Raw genomic sequence first — 17,322 nt, 5'->3', positions numbered from 1 at the left:
ACAGTGGAGAAGCGTCTCATAAACAAACACCTTTGTCTAGGACTTTAACGCAAAATGTAATTTGTTAATATCTAACGGATGCATACTTAGTTAGCAAATTTTATTTAAAAGATGTGCACAATTAGCTGCTTATTTAAATTTTTCAGATGTGATGAGGGAAACATAAGAACACAGACATGTAGTGAAACTTTTATTCATTTATTTCCCCCCTCCCTCCCTAAAGTCAAAAAACAAACAGAACAAAGTTACAGAGAATGATATAATGAATTGATTTTTTTATACAGAGGCAATTTAACATTGCCGAGACGCGACGTCTTTCCTCAGTTTGAACCCCGTCTCCTCCCTCGGACATTCATACATCCCAGGGGGGGGGCAATCTTCCCCACAGAAGACAATGCCCCCCCCCCCCCCTCATCGCTATATGTACATAAGAAACACTGATTTTTTTTTTGTGGATGAAGAGGACCCGGGTATGGGGAGGGGAGGACGCTTCAATAATCATCCGTCTGAGAAAGCAGCCGTATCCAAAGAGACGATCACACTAATGTAGTGAGTAAAGAGTTGTTGTTTTTAAAAAAAGAGAATTCCCCTTTTGGGGGACGATCTCCGCTTGAAAGAAAATACGTTTCCAGGTGGCGAAGAAAAACAGAGCAGATATCAAACATCGCCTCCTGGTGGCAAAAAAAAAGGAACTGAGCATTTTGGTCACCTCGAACAGCATGAAACCGTTAATGAAGCGTTTTAACTGTCTTAACTTAAACTAAATTACCCCCCCCCCCCCCCTTCATCCACAGCGTGTGAACTCAAGTCTTCCGCAAACTAGTTTACAAAGTCACCAAATGCAAACGAGCCGAAAGCCCCCCCCCCCCCCCCCCGATATTTATATTCACAGAGAATAGTTCACGTTCTTAAATTAATAACGGCCCTAATAATCCTGCGTACGCATCTATCAGAAACGGGACCGAGGTTAGAGAGAGAGAGGCGGGGAGGAATTTGAGGAGAGAGAAAATCAACATGAGGCTCGATTAAAATGTATTAACAAGCGCTACTCGAGCAGAAGCAGCAACGACGAACCGGAAACTCACTCATCTCCTTCAAGAGACAGAAATCAGAGACAGAATAGAAGGACGAGATTTTCTTTCATCGGGAAGATGATCTGGAAAAGTGTCTCTAAAACAGTAGAGGATGCTGGTGGGCGCGTCCACGACGTCTTTCAGGCTTTCAGCCGAAGTCTAACAAGAAACGCCTCGATGAGAAACAGAAAACGAGTGGAAACTTCGCCTCCGTTAGAAGCCTATGCTTTTAGCGATCGACGCTTCTCAAAAAGGCTTTTGGCATTAAGTTCGCTTTCTCCGACTGAACGCCCGTCACTCGGAACGAGAGAGAGAGAGAGAGACTGGATGCAGCACGCAGGAAGTTAAAAAGGGACAATTCCTCCCCGTTTTACGTGCTCACATCCTTCCTCTCCTTTTAATTGCCTCGTGGGACACCCCTTGTGAAAATTAAAACAAAATCTATTTCAAAAGGCAGCCTTTTTTTTTTTCCTTCAGGCAAAGCAGTCTTTACAATTTCTGGTGGTAAAAGGAGGCCCTTCAAACGGTAACGGTCCGGGTGTCCACCGCGACGCGGCGGGGGCTTCGTCTCAGCCGCCACCCTTCCTTCTCCGGCGGGGGGGGGGCATCAGTTGTTCTCCTCGTCGCTATCGTCGGGGCTGATGGCTGGGCTGTAGGAGGGCGAGGTGGGGCTGTACCCGGGGGACGTGGGGCTGTACGTGGACCCCTTAGGGCTAGTTGGCGAGTACGTAGGGGAAGTGGGCGAGTACTTGGGCGATGTCGGGGAGTAAGTCGGAGAGGTGGGGGAGTATTTGGGGCTGGTGGGGGTGTACGTAGGGGACGTGGGAGAGTAGGTGGGAGAGGTGGGGCTGTATTTCGGAGTCGTAGGGGAGTAGGTGGGAGAAGTCGGAGAGTACTTTGGGGACGTCGGGGTGTACTTCGGGGAGGTAGGCGAGTATTTCGGAGACGTGGGGGTGTACTCTGGGGAGCTTGGGCTGTATGAGGGCGAGGTCGGGGTGTATTTCGGAGAGGTGGGGGAGTAGGAAGGGGAGCTGGGGCTGTACGAGGGGGAGCTGGGCGTATAGGTGGGCGACTGCGGGGTGTAGCGCGGACTGGAGGGAGAGTAGGAAGGAGAGGTCGGGGAGTACGACGGAGAGGTGGGGGAGTAGTTGGGACTGGTCGGGGTGTAGTTGGGAGAGGTTGGGGAATAAGAGGGGGAGGTGGGGGAGTAGGAAGGGGAAGTGGGGGAGTAGCTGGGCGAGGTGGGAGTATAGTTCGGCGATGTCGGGCTGTAACTCGGACTAGTCGGCGAGTAGGACGGCGACGTAGGCGAGTAGGACGGGGAGGTGGGGGAGTAGGACGGGGAGGTGGGGGAGTAAGAAGGAGAGGTGGGGGAGTAAGACGGCGAAGTCGGCGAGTAGCTGGGCGAAGTCGGGCTGTAGCTGGGAGAGGTCGGGCTGTAGCTGGGAGAGGTCGGAGAGTAAGAGGGGGAGGTGGGGGAGTAGGAGGGGGAGGTAGGGGAGTAGGACGGAGACGTGGGGGAGTAGGACGGAGACGTGGGGGAGTAGGAGGGGGAGGTGGGAGAGTAGCTGGGCGAGGTGGGCGAATAGGAAGGAGACGTCGGGCTGTAGTTGGGGCTGGTGGGCGAGTAGGACGGAGAGGTGGGCGAGTAGGAGGGCGACGTCGGAGAGTAGCCGGGGCTCTGTGGGGTGTAGCCGCCGGGGGAGCGGGGCTCGTAAGCCGGGGAGGTGGGGGAGTAGTTGGGTGACATGGCTCCACCTAAAGACGGAAGCAGAACATGAGGGATGGAGCGCCTCAGGGGTCCATCCTGGGGAGCCTCTTTATTCCCCCCCCCCCAATTACAGAAAATGACTTCTGTAGAAGAAAACTTCTGACCTGGAGACGGGATGTACGGACTGGCCGGGCCCGGAGAACCCGGAGACCCGGGAGTCGGGGACCAGGCCGGGGAGTAGCCTGGAGAGAACCCGCTCGCATCCGAGGCAGCGCTGGGGGAGAAGCCCGCCGCTCCGGGGGTCATGCCGCTTCCTGGAGGCACAACGGAGGAAGCCAAATCGCAGCGACCCAAACCCGAACAGAGAAGAACCGCAGAGACGTCTGCCTGCACTTACCGACGCTCGGGGACCAGGCGCCGTAGGCCGGCGTCGCTCCCGTGTTCCACGGCGTCATGGCGGGGGACATGCCGCTCATCGGGCTCGGCGCCGAACCGAAAAACATGCCGGTGGCTGCGAACGGGATCGACGCGGGACATGAATGCATCGCTTTCGCTACGTCGCTCGCAACGTCCCGCATGGCGTCCGAACGGACGCGCCGCCCACTCACGTCCAGCCACGCTGATGCCGGGTATGTTGGTCGGGATCTCCATGCCGTATTTGCACTTATCGGCGTCCAGCAGCAGGTCGAAGCATCCCGTGCCCGCCGGGGCGAGCTGGCCCATCATGATGTTCTCGGACACGCCCTTCATGGGGTCGCTCTCGCCGTGCGACGACGCCTCCATCAGCACGTCCACCTGGAAAGAGACGCGGGACGGAGACGTCAAGCCTCGCGCCGCGCCCGACGAGCCGCCGGACCGGGCGTCGGCTCACCGTCTCCTCGAAGGAACACTTCATGAGCGGGCCCGTGTCCTGCCGGTTGATCCCGTGGCGGGTGATGGCCATCAGGTGGCCGCGGCACGTCATGGTGTCGCAGAGCAGAGCCAGGTGGCGGTAGTTGACGTAGGAGCCGTCGAAGGAGATGACGTGGTACAGCTCCCTCTCCAGGGCCTTCCGCACCGCCTCGATGCCCAGCACCTACGGCGAGGGACGGGGCCGGGACGGCGTTACAGAATCGGCGCTCGCTCCCCGCCGTCTCGGGACACGCCCGCGGATTCTCGGCGACGCCTTTTCGTACCGTGAAGATCTCCACGATGTCGTTGGAGGTGGTCCTGACGGGGTCCACGTCCTTCTCGCTGAGGACCCTCATCAGGCTCACGCCGTCCGTCTCCAGGATCCACTCCTGCAGCGCCTTGAACTCGCCGTCCTCCGTGATGATGATCTTCTTCTTGTTGTCGGTCTGGGGCAGGTGCATGTACACCTGCAGGGAGAGGACGCCGGCCGTGACTCGCCGCGGCGCCCACGCGACGCCTGCGGTTGTGGGCGTGTCCCCCCCCCTTTTACCTTGCTGATCTGCTCGATGCCTTGGAGGGTCATGTCCGTCAGCATGTTGGACTCGATGCACCGCAGGAAGACGTCGTCGTCCATTTTGTCCACCACCTCTTCGTCCTAAATGATCGGGATAGTTGCTTGTCAACGTGAAACTCGACACCAGTGCGTTGCCGAAAGTATTTTATATCGCCCCGCCCCCCCCCCGCCCCCCCACTCGCCTCCTGGAACTTATTCTCATCGCTGTTCATGATTCGGATTCGCAGGACGAGCTTCTCCGCGTTGTCGTCGTTGAAGATGCAGTTCAGGTCGTCTCCGAAACCTTGCAGGAAGAGCCCAGAGGGGGACATTAAGGGACGAGAACCACACCCGAGGGGGGGGGGGGGGGGCGGGGGCATACCCGCATTGATCTTCTCGGCGATCTGCTCCATCGTTAGCTTGCGGTCGGTCATGTGCTTGCGGTCCAGCTCGATGCGCAGCAGCCACGGCGAGATGCGGGTCACGTCGAAGTCGGGCATCTCGTAGTAGACGTTGACCCACTCCTGGTCCTCGGCCACCACCGTGTTCTGGGGGTTGGGGTCGTAGTAGATGGCCGTGTTGGCCGTCACCTGGGGGGGGGCAGAATCACGGCTCAAGTTTAAGCTGCCACTTCTGAAACGGAATCATTTTGTATTTTAGGTGTCCTTTCTTGCCCCCCCCCGCCCCCCCCCCCCCCTCACCTTTCTCAGCGTGGTGTGCTCCAGTCGACAGAGGATGTCCTTGGCCCTCTCGGCGTCGCGCGCCGCCTGGCCCAGCAGGAACACGGTCAGCGACGGCGTTTTGGGCCTCTTGGAGATGTTGATCAGCTCCTTCAGACGGGGCACGCCGAGCGTCACGTTCTTGGCGGACACGCCGGCGTAGTGGAAAGTGTTGAGCGTCATCTGGGTGGCCGGCTCCCCCAGCGACTGGGCGGCCAGAGCGCCGACCATTTCCCCCGGGTGCGCCTGAGGAAAACGGCGATTAAACAGAACCCGCCGAAAAACGTCTCGCCTCCCGAGTCGACCGGCGAGCGCTGCGCTTACGATGGACTGGTTGAATTTGGTCTCGATCTCTCCCAGCAGCCAATCGAAAGCCTCGGTGGAGAGGCGGAACTCCTCCGTCATGCGCTTGGAGCAGAGCGTGGAGCGCAGGTGGATGTTGAAGAGGAGCGTGGCGTTCTGCTGGGCCTGCTTGCTCAGCGGGTCGTCGCCGTTCACGATCACCAGCTTCTTGCTCAGCTCGTGGACGCCGTCGACGACCCGCTGAGGATTGAGGTCCGTCGGGGTTCGCGGGTTGATGCGGAAGATCTTCTGAGCGTTCCAGATCATCCTGGCCAGGTTGCACGGCAGCACCACCTGCAGGCAAGAAGAGGCGCGTGCAGGGCGAGTCCTTTCTGAACCTCACTGGAGAGACAAAAAGGACAGACGCTCACCTTGCTGTCCCCGGTGGGGAAAATGGCCCGGAGGATCTCCCTGTCCTCCTTCATCTTGTCAAACTCCCTCTCCAAGGCGCCTTGCACATGGGCGTTGGTCAGCACGTCCTTCACCACGTCCTCCTGCAGCGTGCGCCGCAGCGCGCGCTCGTTGGTGGAGTTGAACTTAAACCTGGAGCGGAGAGAGAGGCGTTGAGGCGCCGACACATTCGGCGCTTTACGGTACGCGCGGCGGCGGGGGGGGGGGACGCCACTGACTTCTTCTCGAAGGCTTTGTTTGACGGTTTGAGCGTCGCCACGTTTTGGAACTCGACGTTCTCCCCGCCAGGCCGTCCTCGCCGTAGCGCAGCTGCACCACCTGGTTGATGGAGTTGCGCACCGTGCCGTCGTACTTCACCATCACCGACTCCATGGACTTGATCAGACGCCGCTGGATGTAGCCTGTTACCACAGAGTCGGAGCATCAAAGGAGAGAAGCCTTTTGTTGCTGTTGGGGGGGGCGGTGGATCCGGACGTACCCGTCTCGGCCGTCTTCACGGCCGTGTCGATCAGACCCTCTCGGCCTCCCATGGCGTGGAAGAAGAACTCGGTGGGCGTCAGCCCGGCGAGGTAGGAGTTCTCCACGAAGCCGCGGCTCTCCGGCCCGTAATCGTCCTTGATGAAGTGCGGCAGCGTGCGGTGCTTGAAGCCGAAGGGGATCCGCTTACCCTCGACGTTCTGCTGCCCCACCACGGCGATGACCTGAGAGCGCCAGAGAGACACGCACACGTCAGGCGAACCGCTCCTCCGTACTCTAAAACAAAAGGAGCCCCGCCCCCCTTTTTTACCTGGGAGATGTGATCTTTGACCCCTTGGAACCGGCCACCACCATGGACTTGAAGTTGTTGTACTCGGAGAGCGACTTCTGCGCCGAGGAGCCCGTTTTGTCTCGAGCGTCGTTGAGGATACGGTTCACCTGGTTCTCGAAGGTCTGCCTCAGCGTGTTGCCGGGCGTCGGCTCCAGCTCGTTGTTGTGGGCTTTCTCAATGACCTGCGGGACAACAACGAAAAAGCAGTCACTTCTGCTGAGACGCCAACACGACTTAATCCGGGGGGGGGGGGGGGCGCTCTCACTTCTATCACATCCTGCTTGGCTTTCTTGATGGTGTTCTGGATGTCGAGGTAGGTCTTGGCGTCGGCGATGGAGTCGCCGATGCCGATGGAATGACCTGAACGAAAATAAGCAAGAACGACGATGAAAATTCGGCTTTTTTTTAAAAAAAAAACAGCAAAAGGGAAAAGTGTGTCGTTTTTTTCTGACCCTCGATGAGCAGCCAGTTGTTGACGACGGTCTGGATGTTGGAGTAGAAGAGTCTGGTGATGTCGTGGCCCATCTCCAGGTAGGAGATGTGCACGAGGGAGCCGGCAGACGTCCCCAAAGACTTCTTGCACAGGATGCCCATGATCAGCTCCCCGTTCTCCACTATGACCTACGCGAAACGGGGGGGGGGGGGGGGGTTGGAAGCGTGTTGTCAACGGCAACTAAAAAAAAAAGAAAAAAAAGAAATCTGTGGCGACGATCCGTACCTTGGTGTCTCCGGGCGAGATGTGTTTGTATGGGCCGCTGTCCTCGTCGTCGGGGTGGGTGCTGTGCGTGCGGATCACGTTGATGTGTCCGGGGATGATCAGGCTGAAGATCTGCTTGCCCGTCCACAGAGGGCGGGGCTTGATGATGGCCGGTTGAGGCACTTTCCCGTCCCAGGTGGAGAGGAACATGAGGAGGTTCATCACTTCACCCTGCGGGGGCGGAGCAACGTTAAATGTTAGCACCCTTTTTTCCAGCCCCCCCCCCCCCCCTCTGCTGGTGATTTCGTGCCCGTCGCCCGCACCCTCTCCAAGAAGACGTCCCTCTTGGTGAACTTGCGGACGGCCGTGAGGGTGTCCTGCACGATGCCCATGACGGGCCTGTTGGACTGGGGCGTGACGATCATACGGGGCACCATGGCCAGCTCCTGGATCTCCGCCCTCGTCTCGAGGGACTGGGGCAGGTGCAGGTTCATCTCGTCCCCGTCAAAGTCGGCGTTGTACGGGGTGGTGACGCTGAAGCGAGAGGGAAATACAAATGAGAGGTCCGTTTCAAACGCAAAGACTCAAAGCGTCCACCCGGTACCTGAGGTTCAGTCGAAACGTGGACCAGGGCAGGATCCTGACCCGGTGGCCATCATGGACATTTTGTGTAGCGTCGGCTGCCGGTTGAAGATGACGATGTCCCCGTCGCACATGTGTCGTTCCACCTGAGGGCGAGCGCGTTCGAGACGTTTCACTCCCGCGCTCCGGCGACCCGTAAAGCTCCCGAGGGGCCGATAACGACGCGGGTCTTGCCTTGTAGCCGATCTGCAGGTGAAGGTCGCTCGGTTTGGGGTGGAACCGAAGGTCGATCCGGTCCCCGTTGTCCCGGATGATGTACTTGGCTCCCGGGTACTGGCTGTTGCCCCGTCGCACCAGCTCTTGTAATCTGGCAACGGTTGCCAAACTGAATTAGCCGACGCCCCCCCAGACGAGGAACGCTAAACGGAATCGGCGCGGCGCTCTGATCTCGAGCGTACCTGTCGATATTAAACGGCGTGACGATTTCGGGGAAGGTCATGTTGGCGGCGATGGACCGCGGGACGCCCACTTGGTCGATCTGCAGGTTGGGGTCCGGCGTGATGACGGTCCGGGCGGAGAAGTCAACCCGCTTGCCCATGAGGTTGCCTCGGACGCGACCCTCCTTGCCCTTGAGGCGCTGCTTTAAGGATTTGAGAGGCCGGCCAGACTTTTGCATCGCCTAGCAAGAGGAAACGACAGCAAATCAAAACCACGGCGCAACATCGGAGCAGCTGGGACCCCCCCCCCCCCCCCCGGCATCGCGTCGGCGCATCGGTACCCTCGGCAGGCCCGGCAATTCGTTGTCCACCATCGTGGCCACGTGGAACTGAAGCAGCTTGACGTCCTCGGCGATGACGTGAGCGGCGGCGCCGCTCTGCTCGTTGCGCCGCAGCTGGTTGTTGATTTTAACGATGTCGGCCAACTTGTGGGTCAAGTCGTCCTGCGAAACGGGGCTCGATGAGTTTTGACACGCGGGAATCAAAAGGCCGCGGCCCCCGCCGACGCGGCGGAGCTTCACCTGGTTGCGAGCGGAACCCTGCATGACGACGGCGGGCCTGACGGCCAGCGGCGGCACCGGCAGCACGGTGACGATCATCCATTCCGGGCGGGCGAACTTGGGCTCCATCCCCAGGATGCTGTCCTCTTCGTCGGAGATGCGCTTGAAGATCTCGTGGACGCGCTCCGGGCTGAGCAGGATCTTCTTCTCCTGCGAATCCTCGTTGACGTGCTTCCATTCGGCGTACAGCTCCAATCCGGAGCGTTTGATCCGCGGCTGGTACCGCCCGCATCCACCGTGGCCCCTGCGTAGGCGGCGTGGGGGGGGGAGGGGGGGTTGAGCGACGCCACGGACGCGGAGCGCCGAAATAAGCAGAGACATATCTTACCTTCTCTTTGCTGATGTCTTCCTCAATCTCCTGCTGCTCCATCCCGAATTTGTTGTCCATCTCCTCCCCTCCCTCGCAGATGTTCTTCCCCTTGCACAGCTCGTACACGTAGGTCAAACGCTTCCTGGGCAGCCCCTTCGATTTGGCCAGGATGTCCTTGATCTTTGGATTGTTCTGATGGGCGAATAGCGACGTTGAACATCAGTAGCCCACTTACCGCATCAGGAAACGTCCGGCGAGTTAAAACTCACCGAGTCAACCAGCAGCTTGGAGCAGAAGAAGCAGACGCACCGGAGGACCTTCATTATCTTTGTGATGTAACCGACGTGGAACACCGGGCTTCACCAGCTCTATGTGGCCGAAATGACCGGGACATTCCGTCATGTTGCCTAAATGAACAAAAAAAAAAAAAAAGAAACACGACTCGTCCGTCAACCGCGTTGCTAAAACAATACTAACAATAGAAACGTGACGATTTACCTGCACATGTCTGACATCTTCCAGTCCGTTCTATGACTCCTTGTCTCGGATCCATAAGGCCACCAAGTTTCGGCCGTCCTCCTTCTGTTGTTTCGGGGTATTGAATCCCCCTTTCCGTCGTGACCGACATCCGTTTCTGGGGGGGGGGGGGAACACGAGTATAAATCCAATCCAGAACAGCATTACATATGCACACGCATTAATCAACGTCAGTGGCAGAACTCTACGCAAACCATCACCCACCAGCTACAATAAAAGCTTAGAAAGCAAAGCTTGCTATGACGTACGTCACGCAGTTCCCTGCACATTATCTTGTTAAAAAAAAAAAAAAAAATTCTCAGCAAACACGGAGTCAAAGAAAAAAACATTGATATCCGATTTCATTTAATTAACATTAAATCATTTATTGTATGAGAAAACATACCAATACGTAATTTACAGTGCGACCAATCGTGAAATCAAACAGGCTGCATTCATATCAACACAAACTAACACATTTCCGGTTTACATTTGGGCCTCCGAGGAGCATCGCAATATTTAAACGGGGTTTAATTGATGTGATAGCGTGGATCGCTTTCCGGAATGTTGTGCTTAAAAGTTTTTCAAACTTCCTGCTACACGTTAGCACGAGCTAACCAGCCCGACACAGCTAGCTAGCTAGGCTAGGCTAGGCTAACGGCGCTCGTTCACTCGTTGTAAGCAGAACCGTGTCTTCGCCACATTTACAACTACAATATAAGCAAAAAAAAAACATACAATAGTGGCGTGTGTGTGTGTGTGACCAGTATGCATATTAATAAAATACCCCGCTCCCACACAAAGAAAACCTACAAGCTCATCTGGGCTGATGATGCCGAACTGAACTCTCTTGATCGTGCGCAGTGGGCATGCGCTGTCGCCGGAGGGCGGTCCGTGCATCCTGTCTATTCAAAGAGACGCGTCGCTCCTCGGCACGCCGCTTCGTGAGCAGGAACGGCGTCAAAATAGTCACCACGACTCGGGTCAGGCCGCCGACGGTGACCGGATAGCCTCCGGAGGCGATATCCCGGACCAGCTGAGCTCACAACAGGTATAACTATAACAACGTTAGCGCCTTGCCGCTCCCTTCTCCTTTCCTGCTCTGCACTCTGCAGCGCTGTGAGCGCCTCTGAGGTTGAACCGCTTCAACACTTGGTTATATACACTGAGTGCCTACTACGGGGCCGCTCGCCCAAAAGAGCAGGGACTGGTTATGCGGAAGGTGGGACATAGATCTCTGTAGTAAAACGCTCATTGGCTTTGCGAGGCTGATATATGAATATTCAATTTTATCCTACGTAGAGCCAATGAGGCAGCGTCTTTCTTTTTTTAACGAATCGAAAAAGAAAGGCGGGCGATAGTATGATGTAAGATCATTCTGATTGGTTAGATTATAACACGGTAGGCGGTGCGGTGTTTAATTTACATGCGAAACAAGAATATGTAATTAGAATCCTTTCAATTGGTCCTTCTTCTTATTAATATTGAGTAGTTCAGAAGACAGGGCCAATGGCTCCGAAGAAATGAACCTACTTTGAATAATTTAAACAAAATACGCCTTCTTTACGATGTTTGCCGAAATTTTCCGATGTGTATTTCTTCCCCCAGAGCAAAAATAAAAAAAATCTCTGTTCCACCGCTCGTCTTGCTGTAGAACAGCCTGGGCTCTAAGTAAAGTGTCTCAGTGCTGAGGCCTAGTTAAGACCTTTGATTAAATAGGGATAAATTGTCGAAATACATTATATTTTCACATCGAATTACTATATAATGAATTATTTTTGCCTGCTTTTATAATGCGTTGCTTAGCTATTTAATTCTTATCTACATATTTGGATCTACGGGACTTCGATACAAACCCCGGACTTGCCTGCAAGTGATGACCGGCCAGCGGACTGGATTTCGCCTACGCTTGATAGGAAAGACTGGGAGAAGCCCGAGTCGTTCATTTGGCGTTTGTTTTTCGATGTTTTTCGATTATTTTTATGGACAAGTGCTCTTGTTGGTAATTTACATCAAATTTCATTCTTAAGTGCATCTCGTGTTTGGAATAATTTTAGTTAAAACGTTAGACCTCTGTCGCAGGCCACGTTTTGAAAGCAGTCTAAAACGCTTTGCTTTTGGTGATTTATTAACAATAGCTCGCGAGATATTTAATCGATCACTAATCTAAAGGAACCAAGATCGATATTTCAACAAGACCGGTAATAGCCAGGTAGTTATATATTTTAAGCGCAAAAAAAAATCTGCTTTCGTAGCTGGTTGTCAGGTTAGCATAATGCAGGATCGCTTTGTCGACAAACGGGATGGTACTTTCTTTGTATACGTCTTTCCGCGTGATCAGAATAACACTCCCGGTGTAACTTTTGTGGTATAAAGTACGCGTTTAACTGCATTTACGTTGCGTAAAGTAGCCTGGTGATGGTTTAGCTTTGTACTACGTTACCGGACAAAACGCACCGCTATCCCGCTTACGAGTCGTTAGCTACTCAAATCTCTGGTGCCTCTCTACTTATTTTATTTATTTATTTTTTCATATTAATTTTAATGTTGCGGTTTAAAATGTCATGTAATTGTGAACACCGTGAGTATTGTTCCGTCTCGTTTCACTGAAAGCTATCACATGTAGCATAGCCGGGCGCCATTAGCGAGCAATATGGCGGCGTTCGACGACATTCTTGTTGTCGAGGAGAAAGATGGAGTCTGGATTATTATTGCTGTAGCCTGATCCACCGGGAGAAATGCTCGCTGGACAGCGTGAACCGGTACGTTGCTGGTCGTTATCAGACACGACTGTGATCAAAAACGCCCGACGGATAAATGTTAATTTTAATGTGAAGTAGTGGAGGGTGCTTGGAGGGTTCGCTAGCCAGCATTTAAACGGTCGTCTTCGGCGTCGAAGTTGGAGCCATTTTGCTAGCTACGTGCCTTTTTTTAGTCTGTTATTGCGAGGATACAAAAGTGGGGCTTCTTTTTTTTATACATTTACAAATTTGACAGTTATTTTGATTCTTTGCGGGTTTTGTGAAATCGTCCTATTAGCGTAAAGTTCAGGTCGTGTAACTTCACTTAAAGCATTTAGCTGGACTCTGGCCTAGGAAACGTCGGAGGGCTTTTTATTTATTTATTATTATTTGCACCCTCCAGAAGAGAATATATGACGAAATAAATATAAGTAAATATCAGCGGCTAAACCACCTTATGATTAATGTGTTGTTGTTTACTGCATGTAAAGACTATTTAATTGTCCAAAAGCGATTTGTTGACATTTTTACTGCCATTTTTTTAAAAAGCAAATAAAAAGACACCGAAGCAACATGACGGACTCTGGGGTTTGTTTTATTTAGTAAAGAAAAGCAGCAGGTTTAACGTAATCTCAAGGAAGTTGTGTTTATTTAGTTTGAACAGTTCCTCTCCGTCGGCTCCATTTCGGGTTCCGGCAGAGGAAGTAATCAATTATTCCCAGAGACATGAAAGTATTCCACATCTGCAGTATGGAACAGTTTACACATCTGCATTATTTAAAACGCTCCATCGTGTCCCGTCCAGAGGCAGGCCCGTACAAAGGAGCCATTATTGACCGGCTGGCTCCCTCCTGTGGCTCTCAGCGGCGGTGCAGCGTCACATTTCACTGTGGAAGTGCTGCTAATTCCTCCACGCACCTGGAAATTGTGCGTGTGTGTGCGCGTGTGTGTGTTGGTGCCAGAGGGGAATGCATGTAATTATGGATCAACTGGAGGACGGGCTGCTTTCTAAGTGTCTGTTCTGATCGGTACAAAAAAGAAAAAGAAATGTGTGATTTGCGGCATCAAAGTCGGGTCGAGGTTTAAAGGTGTGGCTTTTACTGCTGCTGCGTTGTGAAATATTTAATTTCAGACCGTCGCTATTTTCCCTGCAACAAACTTGATCTGCAAAAATTTAAAGGGTTACGCTTCAAACTGAAACGTGCACATTTGTTTGTTTGTGGGATTTAATGCCGATTTGTGTTTCAGCCGGAGGAGGCCTTCAAACGAACGCCGACGGCGTTAGATGTGCGTTTAGTGCGTGATCCGTAGCCCCCCCCCGGCTGTGAGAGATCCGTAGCCCCCCCCCGGCTGTGAGAGATCCGATATATTCCTGTAACGGCACGCCTTGGTTGGCCTCGCCGGATTTAATTCCTGGAAGGACGGAGGCTTCGGTGCGTCCAGGGGAGCTCTTGTCTGGTGTTGTCCCGTAGTTAGGGGGGGGGGGCTATAGTGTTATAATTAATAGGCAAACAAGGAGGAAATGAGACAGACGAGCAGATGCTGAGCTATATCTGATTTACAATTAACCCCCCCCCCCCTCCATGAGACGGCTGTATCAGACATGTTTAATGATCCACGGCCTTTTGAGATCAGCTCCATCGTAAAACGGCGAACGCCGGACAAATCCCAGCGTCGCCCAAAAATAGGCCCGAACTCTCAGTCCAATCTGCTGCTGCGTGACGGTTTTGTTTTGGACTTCCTGCACCCCCCCCCCCCCCCCCTGAAAAAAGAAGAAGCAGGGAATCGCCTCTTATTACACGAGAGAGAACTAATCTGCCCTCTGCTCCACACCGGGATGCAGTTTTGTAATAAAAGCGGCTGACGCAGGGCTGCAGGCATGCCCCCCCCCCCCCCCCCCCCCCCCCCGGAACAGGCCGGCCCATTTCTTTTCCCGCTAGAGAGAATGTCCTGTTCTTTGGCTGTTTGGTTTGGCTCACATCCGCCGCTGCCAAGCGTCTCCATCTTTCTTTTATCCCCTGCTTCTGTCATCCTTTCAGACCTTCCCGTTCCTCCCGTTCCTCCCGTTCCTCCCGTTCCCCCCCGTTCCCCCCGTTCCTCCCGTTCCCCCGTTCCTCCCGTTCTCCCGTTCTCCCGTTCCTCCCGTTCCCCCCGTTCCTCCCGTTCTCCCGTTCCTCCCGTTCCCCCCCGTTCCTCCCGTTCCCCCCGTTCCTCCCGTTCTCCCGTTCTCCCGTTCCTCCCGTTCCCCCCGTTCCTCCCGTTCTCCCCGTTCCTCCCGTTCCCCCCGTTCCCCCCGCTCCTCCCGTTCCCCCCGTTCCCCCCGTTCCTCCCGTTCCCCCCGCTCCTCCCGTTCCTCCCGTTCCCCCGTTCCCCCCGCTCCTCCCGTTCCTCCCGTTCCCCCCGTTCCCCCCGTTCCTCCCGTTCCTCCCGTTCTCCCCGTTCGTCCCGTTCCCCCCGTTCCCCCCGTTCCTCCCGTTCCCCCCTTTTCCCCCCGTTCCTCCCGTTCTCCCCGTTCGTCCCGTTCCCCCCGTTCCTCCCGTTCCTCCCGTTCCCCCCTTTTCCCCCCGTTCCTCCCGCTCCTCCCGTTCCTCCCGTTCCTCCCGCTCCTCCCGTTCCCCCCTTTTCCCCCCGTTCCTCCCGCTCCTCCCGTTCCCCCCGTTCCTCCCGTTCCTCCCGTTCCCCCCTTTTCCCCCCGTTCCTCCCGTTCCCCCCGCTCCTCCCGTTCCCCCCGTTCCCCCCGTTCCCCCCGTTCCTCCCGTTCCCCCCGTTCCCCCCGTTCCCCCCGTTCCTCCCGTTCCTCCCGTTCCTCCCGTTCCTCCCGCTCCTCCCGTACACAAGGCCTCTTTGTCGCCGATGGAGGGAGCAGGAATGTTCAATCTGCTCTGCGTGTTTGTCCTCGTCCTGGAACTCTCTGGCTGCTCATTTAATCTGCTTTTCATCCCACCTTGTGTTGCAACAGGCTTTAGTTCTAATCTGGGCTTCTTGTAGTCTCGGCCAGGTAATGCTGCCCCCCCCCCCCCCTCTAAACCGTCGTTCCTCCTGGTTGACCTCTTTCCTCCATGCAGGTCACGCTTGATCGTTTCCTTCGCTCGGCCTCCCACTCTGCTCGCTTTTTCTCTCGCCCTCGGCCTGCCGTGACCCCCCCCCCCCCCATCTCGTCTCCTCCCCCTTCCTGATGTCAGAGCGACTATAATGGATGCATTTTATTATCTGTCACGGGGTGGCTCCACGCCACGTTGCTCAAACAACCGGCTCCCGGTCTTTCTGCTATAAGGTCACGATCGAAGCGTCTGCCTTGTGGCGTCCAGAGAGGTGGGGGGGTTGGGGGGGGGGTCTGGAAACAGGAAGTGCCATCGCCCCGAACGCAGCAGCACACGTCGTTGCTTCCTCCTCTTCCTCCTCGCGGCTGAACAGAAGCTCCAGCAAAACAACCCTCATGCTTATCAGAGTTATGCACCCCCTCCTCCTGAATGGCACGCACGCACGCGCGCGCACGCAGCAGGCTTTGCACCCCTCCACCATGTCCTATCTCTTGTGCCCCCCCCCCCTGCAGCATGCCTGAGTAGCTGCCTGGAGATGAAGGAGCTAATTAATTTGATTTAGCCGTCCTCTCACTCCGGCAGCGGAAAATCCACCCCCCCCCCCCCCGACGCCATATCAGGCCCCCCTCCCAGATGATTTTCCGCCTATCCCTTCCCGGTCTCCTTTGGCAACGCTCTCTCATCTCTTCTCTCCGCGGTTTAGCGCATCAGGCTGAAGACTGCGCGCCCTCTGTAACTGCGTGCGCGCCGCGCTCCTCCTTCTAATCCGTCATGTGTTGCAGCTCGGCGCTTCTGCTGGATCAGAACCGGGCCCGTCCGAGCCCGTCCGAGCCGGTCCAGAGTCCGTCCGGGCCCGTCCGATGACACTGATCCTAAATTACGCAACCAATCCGGTCATCCGAGCACTTCCGATGCCTTTGCGCGCCTTCATCCGGTTCATAAACACGCAACTTCGTGACACGCGCGCGCGCGCACGCACACGCGACTCAGAATAGCCGCTGTGTGATGTGCGTGATAATCTCTCGGCGTTGTCTGGCAGGCGCAGCGGCGAACTCGTCAACCCTGCTTTTTCTTTTTCTTTTTCTTTTTCTTTTTTACTGAATATGAAGTTTTGCTCCTCCGTGCTTCTCCTCCGTGCTTCTCCTCCGTGTCTCCAGAAGCCGCGACGCGCGTGAACGCTTGTCTGCTGACGGAACGCGCTTGCAGTCAAAAGGTCACAGAGAACAACGGGGGCAAAGATTCCAAGACAATCCCGGCAGCGGATTGGCTAACAGCTCTGATCGGGAACATCTCGCTGCGTTCCCCGCCTGTTAATCACCGCAGCCCGCAGGTTTCCCTTTAATAGCTACTAATGCAAAACAACAACAAACAAAAAAAAGGATTTAAATCCAGACCATAATGTCACAAAACCCTCCTGGCTATAGGAGAATAAAAAACTGTCTTTGTGATTTGACATTTCGATTTTACTGGCAGTTGGGAAAAAAAAAAAACTACTCGTCACGTGGTTCCGAGTTTAAAGCCGCCTCTTTATGCCTCACAACTTCACAAGACGTGAAAAGGGCCAGAACGCACACCGTGATGACGTAATAACTGCTTTGCGACGCGGGGGGGCTCGTTTGTGGGGGGGGGGGGCGTCTGCGCCATATTGTTGATCCGGTTTTGTTTTTTTGTTTTTTTGGTAAAGCTCAGGACACGCCGGAACACGCAGCTCTCCCTCCTCGCTCCGCCCCTTGCGTCTGCAAAGCTACGCCCCTTTTCTGCCCCTCCCACTTCCTTCCGGGTGACGACAAACGTAAACACTCGCCGTGTCAATCTGCGGCCGCACTTCCAAGAGACTGATGCGTGATTTCGTTCCGCCCTCTCCGTCCCA

The 17,322-nt window shown here is 55.1% G+C and overlaps 1 protein-coding gene across 1 annotated transcript; it reads right to left on the bottom strand.

Moving 5' to 3' along the window:
• Positions 1 to 1,543: 1,543 nt before the first annotated feature.
• polr2a (RNA polymerase II subunit A) lies at positions 1,544 to 10,786 on the bottom strand. Its single transcript, XM_068755625.1, is given in 31 exon segments — positions 1,544 to 2,831; positions 2,949 to 3,098; positions 3,182 to 3,295; positions 3,393 to 3,579; positions 3,656 to 3,859; positions 3,960 to 4,142; positions 4,226 to 4,330; positions 4,432 to 4,532; positions 4,611 to 4,818; positions 4,930 to 5,193; positions 5,272 to 5,583; positions 5,661 to 5,832; positions 5,919 to 5,985; positions 5,988 to 6,101; positions 6,179 to 6,409; positions 6,495 to 6,690; positions 6,774 to 6,868; positions 6,961 to 7,129; positions 7,227 to 7,436; positions 7,529 to 7,739; positions 7,810 to 7,861; positions 7,864 to 7,933; positions 8,022 to 8,154; positions 8,246 to 8,466; positions 8,566 to 8,727; positions 8,806 to 9,088; positions 9,174 to 9,346; positions 9,424 to 9,510; positions 9,512 to 9,561; positions 9,653 to 9,788; positions 10,484 to 10,786. Coding segments are annotated over 31 exon segments (5,898 nt in total). The 5' UTR covers positions 10,571 to 10,786; the 3' UTR covers positions 1,544 to 1,680.
• Between the last annotated feature and the right edge of the window lie 6,536 nt (positions 10,787 to 17,322).

The sequence above is a fragment of the Brachionichthys hirsutus genome, chromosome 23 (genome assembly GCF_040956055.1).
Source record: "Brachionichthys hirsutus isolate HB-005 chromosome 23, CSIRO-AGI_Bhir_v1, whole genome shotgun sequence".
In the NCBI taxonomy this organism is placed as follows: domain Eukaryota; kingdom Metazoa; phylum Chordata; class Actinopteri; order Lophiiformes; family Brachionichthyidae; genus Brachionichthys; species Brachionichthys hirsutus.
Note: the sequence above shows the minus strand (reverse complement) of the source record. Positions and strands in the feature narration are given on the sequence as shown.